This window comes from Seriola lalandi, unplaced genomic scaffold (genome assembly GCF_002814215.2).
Source record: "Seriola lalandi dorsalis isolate HSWRI2012SDOR001 ecotype SW California unplaced genomic scaffold, Sedor1 jcf7180002054977, whole genome shotgun sequence".
NCBI classification, from domain to species: domain Eukaryota; kingdom Metazoa; phylum Chordata; class Actinopteri; order Carangiformes; family Carangidae; genus Seriola; species Seriola lalandi.
The window spans coordinates 73,479-100,237 of NW_019525527.1; the positions used below are offsets into that span (position 1 = coordinate 73,479).

At 45.4% G+C, this 26,759-nt stretch overlaps 2 protein-coding genes across 5 annotated transcripts in view; one reads left to right on the plus strand and one right to left on the minus strand.

The window, feature by feature from the left end:
• Positions 1-456: 456 nt before the first annotated feature.
• On the minus strand, positions 457-26,428 carry iqcb1 (IQ motif containing B1). Of its 4 annotated transcripts, none has more exons than XM_087171131.1 (21): positions 25,018-26,428; positions 19,806-19,919; positions 16,930-17,254; positions 16,612-16,795; positions 13,712-13,824; positions 12,534-12,630; positions 12,243-12,270; positions 6,970-7,099; positions 6,425-6,596; positions 5,959-6,076; positions 5,761-5,836; positions 5,542-5,641; positions 5,103-5,275; positions 4,884-4,993; positions 4,316-4,434; positions 3,850-3,916; positions 3,535-3,610; positions 2,760-2,923; positions 1,865-2,002; positions 1,628-1,784; positions 457-1,527 (listed from the first exon to the last, which is right to left on the minus strand). In XM_087171131.1, exons 8-21 carry the CDS (start codon positions 7,073-7,075, stop codon positions 1,265-1,267), a joined length of 1,839 nt encoding a protein of 612 aa, XP_087027257.1. In that variant the 5' UTR covers positions 7,076-7,099; positions 12,243-12,270; positions 12,534-12,630; positions 13,712-13,824; positions 16,612-16,795; positions 16,930-17,254; positions 19,806-19,919; positions 25,018-26,428; the 3' UTR covers positions 457-1,264. The 4 variants fall into 4 exon arrangements, with proteins under 4 accessions (XP_087027257.1, XP_087027256.1, XP_023252186.1 ...); XM_087171130.1 differs by having other exon boundaries at positions 16,930-17,309; XM_023396418.2 differs by lacking the exons at positions 16,930-17,254; positions 19,806-19,919; positions 25,018-26,428 and having other exon boundaries at positions 16,612-16,888.
• Positions 9,307-26,759, plus strand: part of LOC111646852 (kalirin-like) — a 38,148-nt gene continuing 20,695 nt past the window's right edge. Inside the window, exons 1-27 of the mRNA XM_023396416.2 lie at positions 9,307-9,374; positions 15,344-15,418; positions 15,509-15,623; positions 15,728-15,920; positions 16,628-16,851; positions 16,951-17,278; positions 17,435-17,557; positions 17,642-17,833; positions 18,274-18,405; positions 18,568-18,702; positions 18,808-18,900; positions 19,023-19,145; positions 19,797-19,913; positions 20,037-20,111; positions 20,810-20,932; positions 21,058-21,110; positions 22,284-22,431; positions 22,524-22,720; positions 22,822-22,919; positions 24,406-24,569; positions 24,656-24,775; positions 25,055-25,134; positions 25,223-25,361; positions 25,446-25,580; positions 25,910-26,063; positions 26,206-26,321; positions 26,400-26,522. Of these exons, the coding sequence (XP_023252184.1) occupies positions 9,320-9,374; positions 15,344-15,418; positions 15,509-15,623; positions 15,728-15,920; positions 16,628-16,851; positions 16,951-17,278; positions 17,435-17,557; positions 17,642-17,833; positions 18,274-18,405; positions 18,568-18,702; positions 18,808-18,900; positions 19,023-19,145; positions 19,797-19,913; positions 20,037-20,111; positions 20,810-20,932; positions 21,058-21,110; positions 22,284-22,431; positions 22,524-22,720; positions 22,822-22,919; positions 24,406-24,569; positions 24,656-24,775; positions 25,055-25,134; positions 25,223-25,361; positions 25,446-25,580; positions 25,910-26,063; positions 26,206-26,321; positions 26,400-26,522 (3,630 nt within the window). The 5' untranslated portion in view covers positions 9,307-9,319. The remainder of the gene's footprint in view (positions 9,375-15,343; positions 15,419-15,508; positions 15,624-15,727; positions 15,921-16,627; positions 16,852-16,950; positions 17,279-17,434; positions 17,558-17,641; positions 17,834-18,273; positions 18,406-18,567; positions 18,703-18,807; positions 18,901-19,022; positions 19,146-19,796; positions 19,914-20,036; positions 20,112-20,809; positions 20,933-21,057; positions 21,111-22,283; positions 22,432-22,523; positions 22,721-22,821; positions 22,920-24,405; positions 24,570-24,655; positions 24,776-25,054; positions 25,135-25,222; positions 25,362-25,445; positions 25,581-25,909; positions 26,064-26,205; positions 26,322-26,399; positions 26,523-26,759) is intronic.

A 26,759-nucleotide genomic window follows, 5' to 3' on the forward strand; every position in this document is an offset into this window, starting at 1 on the left:
TTCAATCTATAATCAATCATTATCTTCCTTGAACTGATCACACTGCGACAGGGTTCTAATGAAATGAAATAAAATATTTACCTGTCCTGTAAAACACTCCGACCTCCTCGTCTCCACCGCTGCTCTCTTCCAGTTATTTCCCTCTGACAGACCAACAGCTGCTTATGTAACATCTGCTGAGCCTCAGCTGGCCGCGCGGCTCAGATCAATAATCAATGAGTGTGATCGATCGGCTTTGCTCTGCACGCTGGACCGTCTCTGACACCAGCGCACGTGTGGCAGCCGTGTTACCAAAAACTTTGATTGCATCTGGGCGTTTCAGCTGCAGGATCATCCCACTGTTTTCAAACAGGAACATTTAACATTATATGAACATTTCAAATGTTACTGATGAAATATTAAACTTTTCATCCAGTTTGAAACTTTAATGAGTAAAAAAAACATCAGTGTACAGTGTGAGTTCAAACATTTTATACACGTTATAATATGTGACTACCTTTTTCAAAACAAAGATCATCCACACAGGCTGCACAAAAACAAGCGCACCCTCCCCTCCCTCTGTCCAAGGTAAAAACATCTCTTCAATCAAACAGCTGCTGCGGTGAAGGAGACGCTCCGCCTGCTGTTTGACGCTGGTTACTGCAGTGACAACTCTGAACAGCAGCCATGTGGAGTTGAGTCATTGTCTGATCCCTACCTGTAGGAGTTTTACCTGCCGACAGATGTTCCCTCTGCTGGATGTCTGTTAGAATTCAGTTTAATCCAGCTCAACACAAAAAACCATGAGGGTCCAAACATCTGATCGACTCCAGAGGTGAGCTGAGGAAGCAAAGAGCACTGACAGATCGGAGCGTTCACAGGTGTGAACAGGTGAATCCAGTGAAGGTTCAGGTATGTTCTGTGGACGGACACTAGATGGCAGCATGAATCATGGACAGTAAAGTAATGTCGTATCTTTACATCAGCTATAATGGATGTTTTTTATCATACTGACGTATGAAATGACATTCTGACATAAAGATGTTGAATGTGATGAACCGTTCGCAGTATGTGAATAAAAACCGCTGAGTCCGACTGTGGTTTGTTTTTTGTGGTTGCTTCCTCCAGCACACACCTTTACCTTCCTCTGCCACATTTCACATTTGATCCTTTGATGTTTTGGACGTCAGAAACACTTTCAGCTGTGACAATAAACATGATGCTTCAACACTGTCACTGCTCTGAAAGAACCAGGTGGCTGAACTCAGATCAGTGAGTCTTCAGGTTAAAGGTTTAATCTGTCCACCTCAGTGAGTTTGCTGACTTCCGCTGACCCTCCTACAAACAGTCCTCCAAGCTCCGCCTCCAGATCCTGCAGGTGGGCGGGGGTAAACACGTCGACCGGCTCTCCCAGCGTCCTCCACCAAGGCAGCCGGCTCGTCTGCAGCCTTGCGTTGTGGGCGTCACGGGCACGAGCGGCGACGGGACCGGAGAGGCTCAGGAAGGATTCGGCATCTGTCGCCGTGACAACAGAGAGGGGCGGGGCATCTGTGGGTTGATTAAAGGTTGAGGTTATCGTCACTCTCTCTCTACAGTCGTCAGTAAAAATAATGTTTCGTAAAGAGGAGGTGTGTGTTTGTGTCCAGACCTCTGAGCAGCTCCAGCTGAGTGTGTGTGTGAGCCAGCAGCGCCTCCATCCTCTGCTCCTCCCTCCTCCGCTGCTCTCCTCTCTGCAGCGCCGACAGCAGCAGCAGCTGCACCTCCTCGTGGAGACGCTGACACTCCTCAGGAGACACGTGTGACGACTGCAGACAGAGGACAGAGACACGGTGATGACGGCGAAGCATCAGGAGATAAAACATCAAGTACGAACTGAGCGTCTTACAGGATGCGCAGCGATGTAGTCCTCCAACTGTGCCTTCAGCTCCGCCCTCCTGCTGTCCGTCAAACCTTTCTGACCAATCCAGAAAGGTGCAACGGGCGGGGCTTTCGCTGCCCGTCGTTCCTGCAGAAAGTGACGCACCTGAAAGAGGGAGGAGTCGACGACATGTGTAAGGTGTTTGATTCTGTGTGAGAGAGTGGGCTTGTATTGCTTTCTTTATTTAACTATAAGAGTGAGGACATTTTCCCTGATGCTCAATAATAATGTAATGTGTGACTGTGAGGTTCAGGGGTGGGGGGTTTGACCGTACTGGCACAGATATAAGACGATCTTTCTGGGGACGGGAGTAAGCTCCTTTTCTCTGGTGTCAGTGAAACATGAAATACAGTCGTACATAAACCCACATCAGAGGATCTTCACTCTCTCTCCTGTCAGACCGCTGAAGCGTCACAATCATTTTCTCTGATAGTATTTTTCAGACTTCAGTGTTTCTGAGCTCTTCGTCTGTCTCAGCTGTGACTCTCGGCCGTGTGACACATTTTCTCTCCGATTCATTTCTGCTGCAAAGACGTCGGCGGATGATGTGAACCCGTTTTCACTGGTCATGAATTTATTTAAAGCCTGTCACAGCATCCTTCAGAAACTCCTGCAGGTTAAACTAGTGCTGTAAACGTTAGCCTAGCAACATTAAAGCTACAAACAATCCATAATGCATCAGTCTCTATAGAACGCTGATAGACAGAAGTCTCGTCCTTGAAAATAAGACGACCCAGACTTCAAACCTCATTCTCAGTAAAAAATATCATCTTATATTCAAGCCAGTACGGTAGCAGTGATGGTTAATGTCTTGGGGATTGGAGAATGCATCATGTCAGTGAGCATCGTCCTGAGTGTGTACCGCTCTCTGCAGCGTCCTGGCGGCTTGCTGCTGTGAGCGTGTGTGTCTCAGTGTGTGTCGGTGTGTGTTGTTGTAGCGGCGTCGCTCTCTGAAGCCTCTCCAGAAGCTCTGGATCACCACGGCTGCACGACGCTCGCACTCCTGCAGATACGACTGCACCTGGTCTGAAAACACAAACACACACACTGGGCTGTTTTTACATTGAAACTCTCACAACTACTGGACTCGTAATCGTCCCACCATCACTTGGACATTAACTTAGACTGCAAACTATAGAAGGTACAAAGAAGCGACAGCATCTCTCCTCTGTCTGACATTTCAGAGATTAATTGAAAAGATTCTCTCTTTTTTTGACCTGTATAAACAAAGATTTCTTCTTCCACTCTGACAAAACAAGTAGTAGCTGATCTGAGGAGAGAGAAAAATACTGCTGCTTTTCTGGAGAATGAACTTGTTTCAAGATGCAGCTGCTGGTGTGTAGGACTTCACACAGAAAACAACAGGAGTGGGTGTTTTGACGCGCTTGTTGTCAGTTTGCTTTGAAAAGAGAAAACTCGACTCCCATTGAAAATGAATATGATAATGAACCAGGTTTCACCACACAAAGACTTAAACTGTCGCTAGGGCAAACAAAGCTAATGTGGCGACTTCAGGAAACAAAAGAAAAAGTCGTTGAGAGGCTGAGGTCGGGCCTGGTTTGATTTCTCTACTAAAAAGATTCCCTTCTACTCCCTGATCTGAGGACGAAGACTAAATGTAGAGTGTGAGTATTTACCAGGAGGAAGCAGCTGCAGCAGTTGTCTCTGCTTTTGGTGGAACGCCCTCCTCGCCTGCTGACGTCTCACACACACCTGAAACACACACACAGACGTGAATATTCTTTGATACTCATGGGAAGAGAACTGCAACATAAAAATCACATGATTCATCCATCACACTGTAATGTTTGCACATGTCCACAGCTCTTGCTAACACAGCCATAAGACCGTACCTGGTGGCAGCAGCTGTATTCTGGCGAACACTGTATCTTCACATAAATGAGACACTTATTCACTTTGTCTGCATCCTGTCAGTCGGGCTTTGGTCTTACCTGGTACTTCAACTCCTCCTCCCACTGCTGGGCCTGCTTCTGTTGCTGCTGCTGCCTCCTCCGAGCCCTGACACACACACACACACACACACACACACACAAAGAAAAGTTAAACCTAATTTTATTGTGGGGAGTACAAGAAGTATAGTACAAGTACAATTACCTCAAATCTGTACTTTAGTCGAGTACTTTCTTTCTTAATTGATTAATCTGCCAATTTTTTTCTTGATTGATCTGTTAATCCATTATTTGGTGTATTTAACATCAGAAAACAGTTAAAAATGAATCACAGTATAAGTTTGGTCACATTTGAGAAGATTAAAGAAGTTAAAAAATGATTGAAGCAATAAATTACTTATGAAAATAGTTTGATATTTTACCAGAATGTTCAGTCTCTGATAGAAAAATGTTGAACTTGTCCTTTAAGGTTAATTATGGTGCAGCTGACTGCAGCTCAGTCAGGTACCTGTATCTCCTCTGCAGCGTGCTCACAGCTCTGCTCAGACTCTTCACTCTGCGTCTGGTCTGATACGACCTCCAGGCCGCCTGGATCACACACGCCGCCCGCACATGCTCAGTACTCACCTACACACAGAGAGAGAGAGAGAGAGAGAGAGAGGAGGGGTCAGAGGTCAACCAACAGAAAGACAGAAAGAGGAAACATCCCAGGTGCGTCCATGTTTCCCTCACCTGCGTCTTTGCCTTCCTCCATCCCACTGAAGACGTGAAGAGAGGAAACGAGGAAACAATGAAACGTCCTTTTGTCAAAACCATCATCTGAAGCCAGGTCTGTCTGTGATGACGACACAGCTGGATCACAGCTGGATCACAGCTGGATCAGTATGTATTATTGTATAATGTCATAATATTAAAAAGAATAAACACTTTAAAAATTACAAAAAAAAAGAAACAGGTGGCTTCAGATGAGGAAAGGATGTCTCACTTCTCTAACGTTTCCTTGTTTCCTCTGTCCTTGCATCTCAGGTGGGACGGACTAAGACTCAAGGAAAAGACTGAGATGTATCCAGACGCACCTGAGAGGGACTCATCGTGCCTCTGTCTGATTGGATGAGTGCAATCAGCTGATCCACCTCCTGGTCAAAGCCCTGCCCCCTCCAGTCTTTGTCCAGCAGGTTGTCCAGACCTGCAGAGAGAGGAGGACAGTGACCTCTGACCTTTCAGTACATTTGACTGAACAGTCTACCATGTTGCAGTGAGGCAGGTTTCAGCTGATACTATGTGTGACCTCTGACCTCTGAAGCTGAGGAGGAGGGGCTGAAGGCGGAGCTGCAGCTGATTGGCCATGAGGAGGATGAGCCTGACGGAGGCCCTGCCCACCACAGAGTCAGAGCTGACAGCTAATTGGCCGACAGCCTCGTTAAGCAGCAACAGGACGGAGTCATCACTCAACCTGGACAGGAAGTCCCTGCAGAGAGAGTTTTATTTTGAATTTGCTTTATTGGCATGACATGGAAAGACAAGTTTTATAAAGAGTTTATTAAAAAAACTGAAACCTTCTAGTTTGAAGTTGGATCACATCACCTGAACTGGTCTGGGTAAAGTAAAACTTTTAAAGATGTTACTTTTCAAACACACTCTGACCTTTTTCAAGCTTGATTACTCTGCTGGGAATCAGATATTACATTACAGAATCCCTACAGTATCTCTGTGTGTTGTGTTCTTGTACGTTACCTGCTGGCTGTGCAGGTTTGAATCCACAGCTGGACACACAGCAGAGACACAGTCGCGTCATCACACATCTGGATCCGCTCATAGTGGACAGAGCTGAGAACTGGAGGAACAAACAGACAGTTTTTCTTCTTACAGATCTGATTTGACCAGAAACTAATAATATCACAGGACTCCTCCAAAAACAGACCAAACTAATCAACTATGAGTGAGATGACTGACCCTGTGTGGTGAGCTGTGTGTGGGCTCTGAGCAGCCAGCTGACTGAATCCATCACCTTCCTGAACAGAGACGAACTCTGACAGACACAGAGAAATAAATCTAGTTTGACTTCAGATAGTTCAACGGTAAAAGTTAAAAATTTAAATTATGGAGGAATATGTTGAAGTTATAAAGACAGGCAGGAACGTCTCGTCTCACCTCTACCCGCCTCATCAGCTGGCTGGCCAATGACAGGAGGCTGTCTATGACTGACGGCAGGAACAGCCTATGAAAGGCCTTCGAATGTTTCCCGGGGTCAACCCCAACACAGCAGGAACTGAGAGGACGGACAATATTCTTAATTAAAATACTGTAAAAAAAAACGTTCAAATATTTTAAACAAATAATCTGTCTTGATTTAAAATACTGTCGTGTAAACTAAAAATATTTAAATATTTTATAAATTAGAATATTGTACACTTAAACTTGTTAAACTAAACCATATAATTCTACCATTTTCTTCATTAAAAAAATATTTTAAATACTGACACTGATCATTTTTAGGCACAATAAATATCTCTTAAGATTTAAAATAATTTTTAACAAACTGAAAATGATTCAGACGTTCCTTCCTAGTAAATAAATTACAGATAAAATGACGGTATGTCTGTACTCTGAGACATACCTGGTGAGCTGGGCGAGTGTGGCGGCGGCGCCGGTCCAGTTGCCCCTCAGTCTTATGGGATCCAGAGAGAGGGCGCGTACACACTGACTCAAGACGCCGGTGTGATACAACTGAGACTTCACACGAGTCAACACACTGCTGTCGGTCTGCACGGCCGCCACGTTCAGAGCCTCTGACGGAGACACAGCAACACAAAGATTAACAGATATCTCTATTAAACTGCAAATAAGAAATAAAGATATGTGTGTCGTTGATGTGTTATTCTAAATTGAGTATTTTGGGGTTTTGGACTATTAATTGGACAAAACCAGCCATTTGAAGATTTCAAATTTAATTTCAAGATGCAACTTTTTCTTCTTGAATTTTATAAACAAAGTGATTAATCAGGTACATAAACAGGAGATTAACCATATGACTGTTAGTTGCACAGGCGAGTGGCAGACAGGTATTACAGTCTGTGTTTTCAGCCTTCACCGAGTTGAATGTAAGAATTTTTTAGATAATTTTGCATATAACAATGACAGTGATGAAGCTGGTTGTCTCACTGTTAATGCCGTTATTCAGCAGGTTGATTTTCTGCTCCGGGTTCAGGTCTTCATCCTGCAGCTGCTTCTTCAGCTCCGACACCACAGCCTCCTCCACCGACTCCATCCTCACTGCACCGCCTTTCACTGTCTGGTTAACCCACAAAAACACAAACACTGACGTCAGAATGCATGGAAAAGGGTTTTAGATGAAATTATGCAACCTGTCAAAATTCTGTGACCATTTTATTCTAAAGCTCTATTGTTTTTAACACTGTATTTTAGTCACTTCACCAAAAAGTGTCAGCGCTGCAGGATTTAAACAGTCACAAATAGCTGTTATCCAAACGATGTGACTCCATATTATTCACATATTCTGTCTCTAATTATACGTACGGGTATATGTAAGTGTTACAGGTATGTCTGTGGAGCACTGACTCCTCACCTGTCCAGTTTCCTTTAGCTCTCTCCTCCGCTGTCACAGAATCTGAAGAGTCACAGATTGTAGCTCAACACCTGTTAGCACGACTCGGAGCCGAACACGAGTCTTGTTGTTTGTGGTTTTAGCCAACAGTTAGAAAACATTCACTGTGATAAAAAGTGACGTTGACCGGTTAAACTAACCGTCCGTTGACTTATTCATGTTTGAACGTTAGTTTACAGACGCTACGGAGCTGCAAAAATAACGTTTTATCCAGCTAGCACAGTTAGCTTTTAGCAGCCGAGCGAGGGGCGACGCGCTTCTGTTTCTACGGCAACATGACGTCAAGACGCTGCGAGGACGCACACCCCTCTGCACCAAATCAGACCAAGAAAATCTATCTCTCTACAAAAAACATAGATTTTTAAATGCAGATGGAATAATAGTAACATAATAAATGAAATAATAAATAATTAAGATAAAAAAAGATTATATAGAAAGCATAAAATCGGTAAGACATTATAAATGTTTAATAAATCATTAATAAACGTTCTACAATAATCCATACAGTCTGCGTTTGAAAATGTTAATAATCAGCTTATAAATGGAGCTTTATCAGAATGTGGCATTACGATTTGCTTCTGTTTGTGAGGGCATTTTGTGTGAAATATTGTAAGATAAGTGTTTAGATAAAATAAGTAAAGTGTGTAGTGTAAATGGTTAACTCCTTGTCTCCACAGTGTCCTGTGTTAGTAGGTTGCTGTGTGCTGATCTGGTCTCTGGGTGGCGCTTTGGCTTCAGTTGAATGAGTAAATCACAAAACAGCAGCAGCTTCATTAATACACTTTTTTGTGCTCATCCTTTGATGCTCTTCTGAAGTCTTTATTTAGACTAAGATACTCTTGTTTCTGATCACTGTATTTATACCTTGAATTGTGGCATTTTCCTTTTTATTCTTTCTCTTACAAGAAAATCAAATACAACTTGAAATATTAGTCGAATCTTATATTAATCATTCATTCGTAAGTGTTGTAATTTAGTGCATTTTGAGATGGGTATTGTATTTGTAACTCTTTGCATTGAATGTGCAACATAAATAAAGTGTTATTATTACTTTTATTTAAATTTGGATTCTACTGTCCGTTAATAAAGAATTTATATGTGAAATAGAACACAATATAATATAATATAATATAATATAATATAATATAAAAAGGATAGAATCATAAAAAATTATAATTAACATAAAATAATTGAGATGCTTCTCGCAGCTGATCACGTCAGAATCCGTCATGTTAACGGGACCAGTGGTAATAGTAACTGTACCGACAGTAACAGAAACGTTATAGTAACGGGGAGAGGCGGGGTGTGTGTGTGTGTGTGTGTGTGTGTTAATCGGTGCAGCAGCTGCTGCAGCCCTCGTGCACAGCGCCCCTCTCTCCGCGGTGCGCCTGCGTGCACAAACACACCGACCGACCGCTGCCTGGAGCGGCAGGAGGGGAGAGGGAGAGGGGTACCGGGGCTACGGTAACGGTATCTGCAGCCAGTAACGGTAACGGTACCAGTAACGGTGACGTGATGTGATGCGATGCCGCGCGGGATCACGGTAACGTAAGAGCAGCAGCAGCAGCATCGGAGGAGGAGGAGGAGGAGGAGGAGGAGGAGGAGGACTGTCGAGGCTGAGCCGAGGAGGATGCAGCAGTGATCGGTACCGGGAGGAAGGGAACACATCCGTCCGTCCAACGGTGCGACCGACCACCCGCCCGCCGGCCTGCCCGGGAGCCTGGACCGATCCGATCTGATGTAAACCCGCAGGGATGGACGGGTAGGCAGGGAGGAGGCGCGAGGAGCGGAGCAACCGACGGTACATAACGGAGGAGAGAGCGCGAGGAGGAGGAGGAGGAGGAGGAGGAGGAGGGAGGCGGTGGAGCAGCGCGAGGAGGAGGGAGGATGAATCCGGTGGATGGAGGAGGAGAAGCGGGCCCGGACGGCCTGGCGACGGCAGGTAGGGTGTGAGTGTGTGTGTGTGTGTGTGTGTGTGTGTGTGTGTGTGTGTGTGTGTGTGTGTAGGCTATATGCTATGAATGTGTGTGTGTGTTGGGTGTTAAGTGTGTGTTAGCATCCCTCCGTCCAATGGCACTGAGGTGTGTGTTGGGGGTGGAGGGTCCTACCAAGGAGGATTGTGGGAAGGCCTGCTTGGTTATTAAATGTATGTGTGTGTGTGTGTGTGTGTGTGTGTGTTCAGTTAAAATACATTCATTAGCTGCTCAGATGTAGTCACATGACGCTCATGTTCCATTCATTCCAACTGAGGTATCAGTGCAGTATTGGCTCAGTAGTATTTACACCACCACAGAAAATACTGGCTTCTGATTGGCTGATTGGTGTCAATTAAGATCATCTCATCGTTTTTTAATCCTCCAAATTCAGGCCTCAAGGTGCTGTATTAACCTGCGGGTAACCATAGCAACAGAACTGATGTTTCGTCCAACATTACCAGACTACTGACAGGTAAAAACTACAGTCGATTAGTCGGGCCACCGAAAATCAATCGCAAACTGTATTGATAATCAATCGATCTCCTTCAATGAGAGGATGTGCAGCTTCGATCTTTAGGTTTTACACGGTTGGTCACACAGAACAAGAAGTTTGACTGTACAGATATTTCTTTTTGCTGTTCTCTGACAAATTTTAGACCAAATGATTGATTGGTTGATCGACTGAAAGAAGAACCGACAGAAGAATCAATGACGTAAATAATGGTTCAGTTGAGGTGCAGCCCTGGAAATATATTTAGCTCTTTGATACCTTCAGTGTTTTTTAAGACTTTAAATAAGCTGCAGATTCTTGGCCTATAAACTGAAACTAAGCAAATCAGATCTAAATTTCTTCAGATATTTATTATATTATTATTATTATATTATTGATATTATTATTATTATTATGAAAGAGGTGAGGCCATGAATGAATGGTATGACACATGAAAATCTGTCCGATTTGCATTAAAATGTTGACACAATTCTCCATAAACCTGCTGTAAATAACAATGTAAATACAAAGTGAAGTGGGGCCTTTACTATGAAACAGCTGAATGCATTTTACAGTGAAGTAGCTGTGAAGCTTTTACTGTGAAAATAATGTTTATTTGTTGATTTTTTTTGTACTGCAAAACAATTAGGAGGCTTTTATTGTGAAGCACCTAGAGAGATTGTACTGTGAAGCTGCTGGAGGACTTTTACTGTGAAGTAGCTGAATGGATTTTACTCTGAAGCAGCAGGAGGACTTTTATTGTGAAGCAGCTGGAGGACTTTTATTGTGAAGCAGCTTAGTGTTAAATGATAGGTGTCTTTTTTTTACTGTGTTCTGGTGAGAGTCTTTACTATGAGGCTTTTACTGTGAACTAGCTGCAGCTACCATATATAGTATATTTACATTTTTCTACATTTTAATGTTAAAACTGTGAAAGTAACCCTCAACATAAGTTCATTATAACCCCTAATATAAACTCATGACACAGTCTGACTCTTTATTTTATGTATTTAATTATTTTTTTTAGATTTATGTTCATTTCCAAAAAGAAAAGTAGTAATAGTTGTTAAAAGAAAATGATCGGCTGAAGAATCCAGTGTCATCGGGGCTCTGACGTCTTCATTTGTAACAGGCTGACATTTTGGGGATTCAGAGGACAGTGTGGTGAAATGTATTCATTATTTTTTGTTGTATAATCAGTGTGATGAGTCCTGACAGACTGACAGCAAGTTTCTCTGAAGGCTTTTCATCTGCTCTGCACAGCAGCTATTTTAGGCTTTACACTGACTCAGTGTGAGTGTGTGTGTGTGTGTGTGTGTGTGTGTGTGTGTGTGTGTTATTAGTGTGAGACAGCTTTATCACAATGGAAATCCCTTCTCCAGCTCTCGGTGCTGGTGTGGACTCGGCTTGACTGACAGCTGGTCTGGAGTCTGTAAACTGACAGCTGTTCTCGGATCAGTCAGTCTGACAGACAGCTGATCAGGGATCAATCAGAACCCTAATTGAGTTTTCTGATGATAGCCAGTGTGGAGCAGCATGGCTGATTCAGACACAGTGTCATGTTTACACTCTAACAGACCACAAACACCCACCACTAACTCATTAGTGTGTGCAGGCTGTTAGCTGCTCTCAGACCTGCGAGATATTAACATGAGGTCTACTACTCTAACACCAGTCTGTGGGATTCACACACTCTCTGATTACACAGAAAACACACACTTATCTCTGCCTCCTCTTGTTCAGCAAACTGCTAAGTCACACAGGAAATAGAGGCTGAAGTGAAGCTGGAGTGTGGTGTTTAACTCAGTTATCAGCAGCGATAAGGAACAGCCTGTTCCCATATTTCTTATTGATGATCTATCACTCGTAACATGGAAATAAAATCCGGCTGTAGCCACGATTGCAGATAATTTACTGATGTCATGAGTCCATCGCTCAGTTTTCAACCAGCCACCAACAAAACTCTGGAAGATTTTTTAGTATTTTCACAAAAATCACAAAAAACTGTTCTGTCATATTCAACATGGCAACTTGACACCTTCTTTAAACTACCAGGTCGACGACACTGATACAGGATATTCAATCCCATTTCATTTATACAGTTTTCTGTGTAAAGCAGAAGTGAGCAGGGGGATTTACTGTGTACCTACCCACCTAAAAACAGCCACAGATACAGTATCAGTAAACATCTAGCAGACTACACACAATAATGTCCTTCATGAGCACTAATCAGTGGGCTGGTGACTCCACCTCCGAACTCAACCTTAACTTTAACCAGAACCAGTTGTGTCGTATGAAACAAACTAGACAAACAAGACACAAGTGAAAAAGTAGAAAGACTGACCTGACAGCGACGACGCTGATGACAGGAGCTGGAGGGAAGAGCAGAGGGAGACGATCAGACCAACATAACGTTAGAAAAGAAGCATTTTACTGCTTCGTGTTTTATCAGCTCATCATTTCTTTTGTTTGTAAAATGTCAAACTGTGAAGAAAATAGTGACTGAAGCTGTGAAGTAAATAACGTGGAGAAAAAAAGGACATTTACCCACTAAACTACTGAGAAACATTCAAGTACAAGTCCCTTTAATTTATACTTAATTTATACAGTTCCATTCAACTTTACTTCACATTACCTTCAGATGACAGTGCAGCCACCCACCAAGACACCACTACCATCAAGCTGATGACTGTGCTCCACCCACACTTCAGTAGTCGTGCTCTGAAAGTGAGCTGAGCGGCGGAAGATATGAAATATTGATTAAATATGTAAATAACAGCTGGAGCATCAAGCTGCAACTAACGAGTTAGAGATGATCAGAATAGTTGCTGATTGCTTTTCTGTTGATCAACAGTTTCCACTAATGATTCATCTGCTGATTGTAAGAGCTCCACTGGAGCGAACTGACTTTTACACTTTATTTTTCACCAGCAACTTGATGCAAATACAAGAAGTTCTGAGTCTGATTCTCAGCTTAAAATATTAATATGATAAATATAAAAGTTTAACTTGGAAATTCAAAGTCTCACACGAAAACACAGTGTGACCAAAAACACACATACGTCGCTAACATACGTAGGAGTGTGTAGGAAGACCAAAACGTAACCAGGAAGTGGATGGGGGTGGTCTTTAAAGGGGGAGTGAAATTTGTTGTGACACAGAAAGAGGCACAATCATCGTTTGATCTCGATTATCTTGTTTTCATAATCGTTAGAAGCCGAAATCGGGAAAGGAAAGTAAAATTTGAGCCTGAGTGGCCTGTTAATGTTGATGTTGAAACAGCCATGAAAGTAACAACACAGCTAATGATCTTTTACGTTATCGAAGAATTATTTTCTTAATTAATCACTTAGTAAATAAACTGTGAGGAGACAAGTTCCTGAAAACCGTTCATACTGTCGTCCGACTGATGATTTGTTGATACAGATTTCAGAGATAAAACTATATAAAACAAATGATGATACTGTCTCATGAAAACTTGGATCATAACTTCATGAATTTACAAACAGAACATCAATAAATGCAGATTCACATAATTCAAAATAAAGAAAGTGCTTTCATAAGATATTAATGAGGGAAACGAGGAGACACTTTCAGGTAACGAGACGCGTCCAGTGTTTCTTTTGTCGTCGGCCGACAGACAAACTGACCCTGATGTTTCGGGAATAAACTGATATCAGCCTCAACATTCATATTGAGACTCTGCTTGTCTTTATCATTCCTTCCAAATATTCAGTTCAGGGTCGTGTTGCCTGACAGAGCTTTTCTGTACCTGTTTGAGGGAGGTTTCCTTTTCACCACAGCTGGACTGACCTGGTTATGTGCAGATGTGTGTTTTCAGTGCTGTGACACAGTTGAGGAGGGAGTGTCGGGAGGATCTCCTGGTCAGACAGTCAGTCCTGATGAAACAGGCGGTGGATCTGGGTCTGAGGAAGAAAGGATTCAAGGACGGTGATGAAGGAGAACGAGGACAGTGCGAGGAGGGAGTTTAGGCTCCCTTTCACTTCTCCTTCATCTCCTTCCTGTTTTTAGGTTTTCTCTCTGAGGGTTATCGCTGCTCGCCAAGCTGCTAATGTGAGACGTTTAATGCCCTCAGTGTGTGTGTGTGTTGGATTAGCCTCCTCCCGCTGTGCAGGATGATCTGATGCACATGGGAGGCCTGTATGTCTGTCTGCAACACACACACACACACACACACACACACACACACACTGAGCTGCAGGACTCAGCTTTTTAATTGAAACGTCTGTCAGCCCGTTTCTCTGAAGCCTGATTGGCTCCTTTCGGTGGACGGTTGGAAACAGTTTGATGTTGTTCGCTCGGCTTTTTATTCTTACTATTTTAAAACATGACACACACACTGAGAACGAGGCACGGCGGATGAGCGGACGGGCTGCGGCTGCACCCAAAGAGAGACAGAGTTCAGGTTCTCAACACATTAGCAGCGAAGCTCGAGGGATGCCAGCGCCAATCGGTCAGTCGTGGAGCTTCTCTGAAACATCTAGAGCTGAAGCGATTTGCTGAGGTGGAGATTTTGACCACGATGGACGAGCGGAGACCGGTCTTGTTTATGTCACGCATGGGCACGTGGGTGACATTGGGTGGGTGACTGACAGACAGCTGGTTGTGAGAACAGAGAAGTGCAAGCTGATGAATGATAAGATGGAAATTTACTTTGCAAATGTTTTATATTTGCATTTAACACATCCTGAAATAAAGTTGACAAATTGTTTGTTTTCAGTAACCAAACCCAAAGATATCCAGACTCCTGACAGGAGAAGCTCTAACTGCCTGAAAAATAACTTCAACACCGAATCAATCAAAGTAATTTCCAGTTTATTTCTGTTGATGGTCAATTATTTGATGTAGATGAGAAACAGTGACTAGAGCTGACAGACGGATCAATCAATCGAAAATGAATCAGCTACAACCTTTATAATCTCCTGAGGATTCTCTGCTTCTTCTTCTCTGTTTTAAGTCACAGTGAACTGAACAGCTTCGGGTTCAGGACAAAGACGACGTGTCACTTCGGACTGGGCGAATTTCAGAAGTCATTTCATAAACAAAACAGTTCAATCATTTGATCCGAGAAATAACAAGAAATTCACTGAGAATGAAAATAAACGTTGCCATGACATTTTACGCAGGTATTCATGTTCATGACTTTTCCTAATGTGCTTTTGGCCAATCACAGCCCACGATTAGCAGTGAGATGTTTACATTCTTGCTGCAACAGTTTTAATTGATTAACTGATCGATGGTTAGAATCACTGATCTGAGCTGCAGCTGAAATGTTTGTGTGTAATTTCTCATTGCAGAGAAAAACTGACACGATTTTAGAAACACTGAAGTCACGAGTAAAAACTCCTCCGACAGATCTCCACCCACTGAACTGAAGATTTCTGTGTGTGTGTGTGTGTGTGTGTGTGTGTGTGTGTGTCTCAGGTTCGGGTAAAGCAGAGTGTGTTCGTGCGGTCGACGTCCTGACGGTGCTCAGAGAGAAAGTGGCCTTCGTGTCAGGTAACTCACACAAACATCGCTGCAGGTGGCGGCCCAGTGCTGCAGGATGTGACCCACTTCAACTTTAACTGGGGTTTTTGTTTTCTCCAGGTGGGCGGGACAAACGAGGCGGACCAATCCTGACCTTCCCTGCCAGGACCAATCATGATCGAATAAAACAGGAGGACCTCAGCCGGCTGGTCACATACCTGTCGACCATACCCAGGTACGCCTGTCTACCTGTCTCTCTCTCAGTGACGTCTTCGGGTTGGACTAACACTACGTCTCCCTGTCCACCTGTCTGTCTGCCTCCACCTGTCTGTCTGTCAGTGAGGACGTGCGAGCTCGTGGCTTCACCGTGGTGGTGGACATGCGCGGCAGTAAGTGGGACAGCGTGAAGCCGGTGCTGCGGACGCTGCAGGAGTCGTTTTCCTCCAGCATCCACACGGCGCTGCTCATCAAACCCGACACCTTCTGGCAGAAACACAAGACCAACCTGGGCAGCGCCAAGCTCAGCTTCGAGGTACTACTGCAGTACTACTGCTCCTTACTGCAGTACTAACACTGATAACTAAAGAACTGATAGCTTAAGTACAACTACTACTGATAACTTATGTTCTAATACTGGAAAGTGCAGTACACCTAAGTAATACTATAATACTGCTGAAGTACTGCAGTTCTGCTGCTGAAAGCTAAAGCACTAAAAATCTGCATAACTGAAGTACTACTATTAATAACTATGATACTACTACCTGAAGTACTGCTGCAGCTAACTGAACTTCTACCATTGCTAACTGAAGTACCAGTAGTGCTGCTAAACGCTGTATCACTACTGCTAACAGTAATACTACAACTGCTGCTAACTAATCTTTTACTACTACTGACTGAAGTACTACTACTGATTGAAGTACTACTACTGCGACTAACTGAAATGCTATGTCGCTAACTGAAGTACTGCTACCACAGTAATCTGCTGTCAGTAAAAGTACTCATCGTGTTGCAGTACTATTGGTGGACTTTTGTGCAGTATAGTTTTTGCTACTTGAGTTTTAGGGCAGTTGAAGTACAAGACTGTAGTACTAGTAGAAAAAAAACGTAGTAGTAGTATTTGCTGAGAGTGTAATTATTGTTAAGGTCAGTAGTATTTATTGTATTGCTGTTGGGGTGTGGTTGTTTTTGAAGTAATACTGTAGTAGTGTTGTATCCGTAGTAACCTGTCTCTGTCTCCAGACCAGCCTGGTGTCGGTGGAGGGTCTGTCCCGGCTCGTCGACCCCTCCCAGCTGACCTCTGACCTTGGCGGCTCGTTGGAGTACGACCACGTGGAGTGGACCGAGCTGCGTCTGGGTCTGGAGGAGTTCTCGGGGGCCGCCACGCAGCTGCTGGCCCAGCTGGAGCAGCTGGAGGTCGGGCTCAACCGCATCCCCGAGCCCCAGGACGTCGACGAGGCCAGGAAGTGAGACGGAGCCTCAGTCATACTTATTGATCATTAATAGGTTATTGATTGTGTATTAGAACTGTTGATTATATTTACCTCCATGTTTTCCCTCCCCAGACTCCTGGAGGAACACGGTCGTCTCCGTAACACCATCGCCACGGCGCCGGTCGACGCCCTCGACCGAGAGGGGCGCAGTTTGCTCCAGCGTATGCGTCTGGGGCCAGCGCATGGCGACGCCTCTAACGAAGGCGGCGGCGGCGGCGGTGGTAGCCACGGCAGCTGGCTGTCGGGCGGGGCGGACTTCCAGAGCGTGGCGCCCAAAGTCTCGTCTCTGCTGGACCGACTGCAGGCGGCTCGCAGCCACCTGCTGCAGAGCTGGAGCGACAGGAAGCTGCACCTGGACCAGGCGCTGCAGCTGCACCTGTTTGAACAGGACGCCACCAAGGTGAGCGGAGGGGGTGTGTCTGTAAGTACACCTGTGCAAGGAGGGGGTGGAGTCTAGTTAGGGTGTATCCCTGCACCAGCTGATTTATGTGATGCACTCTGAACACCTGAGCTGCTGTGTGACCTGTCTCACTCTTTCTGCCCGTCTCTCTCTCAGATGTCAGAGTGGATCGCCCACAGTAAAGAGCTGTTCACGCAGAGTCTGGCGGAGGTCGGCCAGAACCACCAGCACGCCCTCGACCTCCAGACACAACACCAGCACTTCACCGCCAACTGCATGGTCAGTCTGCTTTCCCGCTCTGTGATTGGTGTTAACGAGATTCTTAACGAACCCTTAACGACGTCTCTGAATGTCTCTGAACAGAACGGCAGTGTGAACGTGGACAGCGTGGTTACCGTGGCGGCGAGGCTCGCAGAGGCCGGTCACTACGGGGCGGAGCGGATCGCCATGGTGTCGTCACGGTTACAGGAAGACTGGAAGTCCCTGACGACGGCTCTGGAGGAACGCAGCAACACGCTTGCCATGGCAACTGGCTTCCACCAGGGGGCAGAACAGGTGATTACTACACCTGTTTGTCTACCTGTCTTTGTGCTTGTCTCACTCTCTATCCATCTTTAATTGTCCACATCCCACCTGGTGTCTACCTGTCTGTCTACCTACATTTACCTATGTTTACTTTACAGGTGTTTTTATTTCTCTACCTACCTGTCTTCCTGACTGTTGTCCCATATCATCTACCTGTTTACCTTTCAACTTGTATTTTTATTTGTCAACCTGTCTGTCTCCTATTTTTAGTTTAGTTTTATATTTCTATGTTACCTGTCTATCTACCTGTCTCACTGTCTGTCTACCTGTCTCTGTCTCCTCCCTCTGTAGAGACTGTATTCAATCAGTCAGGTGACGTTCACAGGACTAACCACTGTCTTCATGTCTGTCTCTTTACCTGTCCGTCTGTCTACCTGTTTGTCTCTCTACCTGTCCGTCTGGCTGTTCAGTTTCTGCTCAAGGTGGAGGGTTGGGTTCAGGTGTGCTCTGAAGGGTCGTTGCCGTCGGCAACAGCAGAGCTGGAAGCTGCAATAAAGAAACACCAGGAACTAAATGAGGAGATCTCTGCTAACTACACACAGGTACCTGTCTCTCTCAACACCTGTCTGTCTAAACACCTGTCTGTCTGTACACTTGTCTGTCTCAACACCTGTCTGTCTGAACACCTGTCTATCTTTCTGAACACCTGTCTGTCTGTCTGTCTCAACACCTGCCTGTCTATCTCAACACCTGTCTGTCTACAGGTCAGTGAGAGTGGTAAAGCCTTATTGGACGTCCTCCAGCGTTGCCCAGCAACCGAATCTGATGACTCAGCAACCAAACCAGACTTCACCACGGCCACACATGGCATCATGGGAGTTCTGCACCAGGTGATGCAGGTACGACTCACTTTAGCCCGTCTCACATCCTTTTGTCTCTCTGTCACTGACCAACAGACAGGCAGGTGGACTGATTTGACGTTTGTTTGTTTTATTTTTTTGCAGGGTCAACATGAGGTGGAGGGGGCGTGGCAGCACCGTAAGCTCCGCCTCCACCAACGCCTGCAGCTGTGCGTCTTTCAACAGGACGTTAGACAGGTACGACAAATCCAGATCCAGATCCAGACCTAGATTCACATTAGGGTCCAGATTCATTTTAACGTCTCCACCTGTCTGCCTCTCTGCACCTGTCTGCCTCTCTGCACCTGTCTGCCTCTCAGGTGTTGGACTGGGTGGAGCAGCATGGTGAGGTTTTCCTGAACAAACACAGCGGCGTGGGGAAGTCTCTGCACCGAGCGCGAGCTCTGCAGAAACGCCACGACGACTTCCAGCAGGTCGCACAGGTAATGCACAAACTTAGTTTACCGTCCCGCTAAAGAAGAAAGCTACGTTGATGAAATACGAGCGTAAATTTAAGGTTTGGATGATGGTGCCTCAGGACTTGTTTTGTCCGACCATGTGAGAGATCGAATGTGTGCATCACAGTCGTTCTCAATTCTCATATATTTATTTAAAAACAGGGACAATGATGCATGTTTTCAGACAGTCTCTCATTGAGGACGTTCATGCTGTTTCACTGGTTGTTCACATTAAAAGTGGCACAAATAGTTGCCACTAATTGTGTCCCTGTTGTTTCTCACCTCCAGCCTGAAGTGGGTGTAGATGTCGGATTGTTGGTTTCACCCACTGAGAAAGTGATCTGCCTCCAAAAACTACAACCTGTGTTGTTTAAATTTCAACAAAACTCATGATGATTATCGTCCAAAAGACGTGAAAATGCAGAACTTTGTCAAAGAACATCAACATTTCTCCTCACAGCACCGACGTCCTCCAGAGACCTGAGGAAAAACCATCACTACATATGCAACATGTACAGTACTGATCCAAGTACTAACTCAGCACTCACCCAACCAAATGACTGCACCTCTAATGTACCTCTTTATGTGTGTGTGTGTGTGTGTGTGTGTGTGTGTGTGTGTGTGTGTGTGTGTCAGAACACTTACACTAATGCAGAGAAGCTTCTGGAAGCAGCGGATCAGCTGGCTCAGTCCGGAGAGTGTGAGGAGGAGGAGATCTACCAGGCAGCCAGAGACCTGGAGCTTCGTATGCAGGTAACTCTGACAGAGAGAGAACAAGTGAATGAGTTTTTGTTCATCCATGATACACGAGAAAGTTAATGGCATGATTAAAGTAACGTGTTGTTAACGTGTTGTTACTCTATGTCGTGTATGTAGGCGTTTATCCAGCGGGTGGAACAGAGGAAGCTGCTGCTGGATCTCGCTGTTTCTTTCTACACACACACCAAGGAGGTAACACACACACACAGGTGTAAATACTGTGATGTACTGCAGTACATTATCCTGCAGTATAATGTACTGCAGTATGATGCAGTATAATGTACTGCGTGCTGTGATTTGAGAGATGATGTAATGAATGTGGCTGTGGTTATTATTTATTACCAGATGTGACAACAAGACAAATGGGTCATATTCTTCCTTTTACTCCTCTCTCTCCTCTCTCCTCTCCTCCTGTCTCCTCCTCTCCTCTCTCCTCTCTCCTCCTGTCTCCTCTCCTCTCTCCTCTCCTCCTCTCTCCTCTCCTCCTGTCTCCTCTCCTCTCTCCTCTCTCCTCCTGTCTCCTCTCTTCTCTCCTCTCCTCCTCTCTCCTCTCCTCCTGTCTCCTCTCCTCTCTCCTCTCTCCTCCTGTCTCCTCTCTTCTCTCCTCTCCTCCTCTCTCCTCTCCTCCTGTCTCCTCTCTTCTCTCCTCTCCTCCTGTCTCCTCTCCTCTCCTCCTCTCCTCTCTCCTCCAATCTTTACCTCCTCTCTCATCTCCTCTCTCCTCTCCTCCTCTCCTCTCTCCTCTCCTCTCTCCTCCTGTCTCCTCTCTTCTCTCCTCTCCTCCTGTCTCCTCTCCTCTCTCCTCCTGTCTCATCTCTTCTCTCCTCTCCTCCTGTCTCCTCTCCTCCTCCTCCTCTCCTCTCCTCCTCTCTCCTCCTCCTCCTCCTCAGCTCTCAGTGTGGATGGAGGGCCTCCAGAAGCAGCTCTCCTCAGATCTCTGTGTTTGTCCCGACACTGTGGAGGCTCTGCAGACTCTCATCAGCCAGCAGCAACAGCAGCAGGCCAACACACAGGTACCTGCTGACCTCTGTCCCCGCCCGTCTGAGCTGACCCCATCATAACAACCTAACATCCAAGTGACCTCTGACCCTGCACCTCTAACCCCCACACTAACCCTAACTCTAACCCTGACCCACAGGAAGCTGCGATGAGTGTCATCCGGGAAGGAGAAGACCTCATCCTGCAACTCAGGTACACACGGAGAGCGTGGGTGTGTTTGATTCACGCCTCAGCACTGCACGGACAGCTTGATCATAACTTGTGTGGGTGCATTTGTTTCATCTGCCAGGGCAGCACAAAGGCCTGTGTTGAACCGGCGTGCGTCATTATGATGCGTGTTTGTTTTAGATTGGCAAAACTTGGGTGGGTGCGTTCGTTTTAGATCTCAAGGCAGCTCTGTTGGCCATGTGATGTTGGTGTATGAATTCTGTGTGGGCGCGTTTGTTTTCATGTTTATGTTGAATGTGTGGGCGCGTTTGTTTTCTAGAGTATATAGAAAAGTGTGGGTGCGTTTGTTTTCTACATTATATAGAAAGTGTGGGTGCGTTTATTTTAGGAAGGTGACGATAGAATGTGTGGGCGCGTTTGTTTTCTAGATTATATAGAAAATGTGGGTGCGTTTGTTTTCATGTTTATGTTGAATGTGTGGGTGTGTTTGATTTCTAGTTTTGTGTTGCCTTTACAGGTGTTTGTTTTCTATTTTAAAGTCAGACAAAGTAAAAGCTTTTATGGATCCGTGCTGGTTTGGAGTGTGTGGGTGCATTTTCTATTTTAGGTGCGCTTGTTTTTTAGTTTGTGTAGAATGTGTGAATGAGCTACTTGTTTGTGTGCATTAGTTTTTTTAGCTTGTAAATACTTTATTAATGTGCTTTTTTTTCCAAGTTTGTAAGGCCTGTATGGGTGCGTTTGTTTTCTGATTTGTATAACCTGTGTGGGTACGTTTGTTGTGTAGGTGTTTGTTTCACTCCACAGGGCAACTCAGAGGCCTGAGTGGAGTTAGTTTTTGTAATAGTTGTGAGTGCATGTGTTTTCAGGTTTATAAAGCATGTAGGTGCATTTGTTTCTAGCTTTGTAAAGCCTACGTGGGTGCGTTTGTTTCACTGCTCATGGCAGCTCAGAGGCCTGTGGAGGAGTTGGGAGTTTGTAATGATAGTGGGTGCTGTTGTTTTTAGGTTTGCACAGCCCTCGTGGGGGGTTTATGTAGTTTGTATAATTTGTGTGGATGCATTTGTTTTATGGTGTTCAGCCCTTTTTTTTTAGGATAATATAGTCTGTGTGGGTGGGCACATTTTACTTTTAACTTTTACATCCTTTTGGGTTGGTTTGTTTTCAGGTTTGTATAACGTGTGGGTGCGTTTGTTTCAGGCCCCAGGGCAGCTCGGTGGCCCATGTGGAGTCGGTGCTGCAGCAGCTGGAGGAGTCTCATGTTCAGCTGGAGGAACTTTTCCACCAGAGGAAGATCCGCCTGGATGTTTACCTGCAGCTCCGCATACTGCAGCAGTGCACGCTGGAGGTACACTGCTTTTTAATTACAAATGTTAAATTTCCTTCTCTGTGTTGCATTAGTTGGATCAGGGTTAAACTCCCTCTGTGTGTGTTTTGTAGGTCACGGGGGAAATGGACGCCTGGAAGCAGGACCTCCAGAAACAGTCCCAGGACTTCTCCACCGAGAAGCTAGCATCACCGCGGCTAGCCGACGTAAACCAGGACAAGCTAGCCCAGGATAAGCTAGCACTGGGCCAGTCACGACTAGTGGAGGCTAGCCCTGAGGCGCTAACGCTAGCACAGCAACGCATCCACAGGTAAATAAGCTGAAGACATCGTCCTCACTCAGCATTAAAACGACTCATCAATATAAGATCATGGCAGGTGTTGATTGATTGACTGATTATTTGATCTGCAGGCACATGGAGCGAAGGCTGGCTATGAACAACATGATCTATGAGGTCATACAACAAGGTCATGACCTTCAGCAGTACATCAACGAGGTCCAAGCATCAGGTCAGACTCAAACTGTTGCTGTTAGCTTGTACTAACACTGTGTTTAATGCTACTATTACTACGACTGTCATGATTAGTGCTGCCAATCATTACTACGTTGATTACTTTCAATTATGGTCTGAAATGCAATTAACAAGGCTGTCAACAGGGCTGAGGTCACGAGGTGAGAAGAAACATAAAGCCAAGTGTCATCTGCATATCGACAAAACTTATTCCATGTTTTTTGAATGACAGAACTTAATGGCAGCTTATAAACACAGAAGAGAATGGCGCCCTAGGATTACACCACAAGAAATGAGAAAGTGACCACATGAGTCACTGGAGGGGCTTTAAGGAGTCTTTAAGTGGGTTTCAGAGATCCTTCATTGGATTCTAGTTCTCCATATTGGGTGTTCAGAAGTTCTTGGGTTGTTCTAGTTCTTCCTACAAGGGTTTCAGAGGTTCTTGGATGGTTTCTAATGTGTCCTGAGGCGGTTCCAGAGATCTCTGAGTGGATTTGAATCCTTCCTAAAGAGGTTTTCGATGGTCTTTGAGGATGTTCCACAGATCTTTGTTAGTGCTCCTGTAGTCTTGAAGGGGATTGCCCGAAAAGGAAGCAAGGTGTTTATTGTTTTACTCTCTCAGGGAGCATTGAATGGTCCTTGAGGAGCTTCCAGAGATAGGGGTTTCCGGGAGTCACCGACAGGGACACTGACGGACTTCCAGGAGTGTTTGTGGGTTTCAGGGCTCCTTCAGTGGTTTCTAGTCCATCCTCGATGGTTTCCAGTTGCTTTTGAGGGGATTTCCATACGTCCTCCACAGTGGTCCAGTGCTCCTTCTGGAAGTCCAAAATGGGGATCAAGGATTTCAAGTTTGCGTGGAGGTAGAGATACCTTAAAGGGTTTATGAGGTCCTTAAAGTGCTTGCTTCCAGTAGTCTGAATGGGTTTTGGGCTTGGAGCAGTATGTGAGGGGGGTGGGGGAGATTGGGATCCTTGATGGCACCAACCAACAATAAACAAGCAAAAGGTCAAACAGGCGGAAAGAAAACCAGTTCACACTCTGGAAGAGGACACGATATAAAACCATAATGATTAAATCATATTCACCTCGACTGTTAATAGAATAGAATAGAAAGCAGTCGGCACATTTCATACCACAGTCTGACCAGTTCAGTTATGCACTGATGATATTAGGGGAAAGGGGGGGCAGAGAGGATAATGGGGGGAGGGGGAAAGGGGGATAGGGTTGCCATGGAAACTGCTCTCTGAAGCACACAGCTGGTCCCCATGGAAACCAACGTATTGAATTTGCCATGGAGACACACACACACACACACACACACGAAAATACATGGACACACACATTAATGGAGATGAACACACACATATGTACAGTTGTACTGCTGTACTAGTGAGGACCTAACAGCCAAAATGTGTGTGTGTGTGTGTGTCTGTGTGTGTGTGTGTGTCTGTGTGTGTGTGTGTGTGTGTGTGTGTGTGTTTCAGGTATTGAGCTGTCAGAGGCAGATGGGGGTCTGTCCTCTCAGGTGGAGGAGCTGCAGCGCCTCCTGCAGGACAAACAGAAGGAACTGCAGCAGATTGCAGATCACACACACACACACCTGGAGCAGAACCTGCAGCTGAGACACCTGCAGAGCCAGGTCAAACAGGTAACACACACTCATTCACACACACAGTTTCAGGTGACATCCAGGCACTGCAGGTGAGTGATGATCCCTAACTGTCTGTGTCTCAGGTGCTGGGCTGGATCTCAGAGGGCGAGGTCATGTTGGCGTCCTGCATGTTGAACTCCAGCTGTTTATCTGAGGCAGAGCAACTGCAGAGGGAGCACGAGCGCCTCCAGCAGGCCATAGAGGTTACTGCACACACACACACACACACACACACACACACACACACACACACACACACACTCATATATAGTGCATACAGGGATCTCTGATAAGTGATGAATCAATAATGCTGCCCTCATGCAGAGGGCAGGGCTGTCTGCTGTCCATCCCAGGAGACAGATATAAAAGTTACCACGGCAACGGGACACTAATCAGCACCTATTAAAACCTATTTCTTGGACTAATAGAAATGAAGTGGACATACCTGTGTTCACGGCTGCCTGTACAATCTGTCTCTCCAGGCGCTCCTCCATGCTGACTCCCTGCAGAGGACTCATCAGGTGGCGCTGGCTCTGCAGCAGAGAGCAGAGCTGCTGGTCAGGTGAGTTACCTCCAGAGCTAACAGGTCAATCCTCATCCACTGTTTGTCCACCATACCAACAACGTGACCTCTGACCTCTTCCCCTCAGGTCAGGTCACTATGATCCAGATGCAGTGAGGTCTTGCGCCCAGACGGTGGCGCTCCACTGGCAGACGCTGATGCTGAGGATCGAGGACCGACTCAAACTGGTCAACGCCTCTGCTGCCTTCTACAGGACGTCCCAGCAGGTGACACAGACTGTTTATCTCTACCTGTCGTGCTGCACTACCTCAAGTCTGTACATCTCCTTACCCGTCTGTCTGCCTCTCCAGGTGTGTGGGGTCCTGGAGAGTCTGGAGCAGGAGTACCGCAGGGAGGAGGACTGGTGTGGCGGAGGAGACAGACAGCCGGAGCAGCTCCTGCCGCTCATCAACAAACACATGGAGCAGAAGGAGGCGTTTCTAAAGGTGAGGAGGGCTGGGAGATCACCGGAAAGTCTTACATACTCGATGAGCAAAAATTATCTTAAATAATCTGTTTAAGAGCAAGTGACAGACTCTGGTTTCTAAATGGTCTCTAACACACTATAATGTAGTTGTAAGAGAATTTGTTTGTTTGCTTCTCTTATTTAATATTCGTTGAGAGTCTAATATTGTTGGATAATGTTTGAAAATGTCTTGAATATTCCTTGATAGTCCTAAACAGTGCTTATAATAAACTCTAGGGTATTTCATAAATGTCCTTGTGCTAATGTAATATCCCAGGGTCATTAAAAGTCTTGTTTCCACGGCAACAGGCCTGCACTCTGGCCAGACGAAACGCGGAAGTTTTCCTCAAGTACATCCATCGCAACAGCGTCACCATGGCGAACATCTCAGGCCACAGCGTCACCGTCTCCGGGGTAACCGAGGTCACCGGGCACTCCAGGGTCCCGGAGCAGCAAGTCAAAGGTGAACGAACACACAGAAATACACGTTCGAAGGCGTAGTGGAGCAAGGACAGAGCCCTGAGGAACGCCATGGGTAATTAGTTTATGTATGTGGACAATAAAGGGTTAATTTTACTGATTCAGGTGTGTCTCTGCGTGCACAGGTATCCTCAGCGAGCTGCTCCAGAGAGAAAACAGAGTTCTTCATTTCTGGACGTTGAAGAAGCGTCGACTGGATCAATGTCAGCAGTACCTGATGTTCCAGAGCCACGCCCAGCAGGTACAACACAGTCCTTGTGCTGGAAAGTGATGGAAGAAGCACAAGGCAGCGTGATGGTAACGTGTTCTTTGATTGCAGGCTATGGATTGGCTGCAGCAGTCAGGTGACCACTACCTGGCCACGCACACATCACCGGGGGCAAATATGGCCGAGACTCAAGAGCTGTTGAACCAACACAGGGAGTTCTGTGTTTCTGCCAAGGTGAGAAAACACAACCACAATAAATCCACTATTACTTCAGTAAATATTATAGAAGGAAATCTGATGGAGGTTATATTTGATAATACAGAGCTACTCAACAGTTCAACATCTAAACTGCTTCACTAATTTCAAAGCAGCGTAGAAGAAATAAATGATAAAACCATGTAAATATCGGATCATAATGGACGGTCAGAAAATCCTTAAATGAGTAGGAATAAAACCAGCAGACGTATGTTT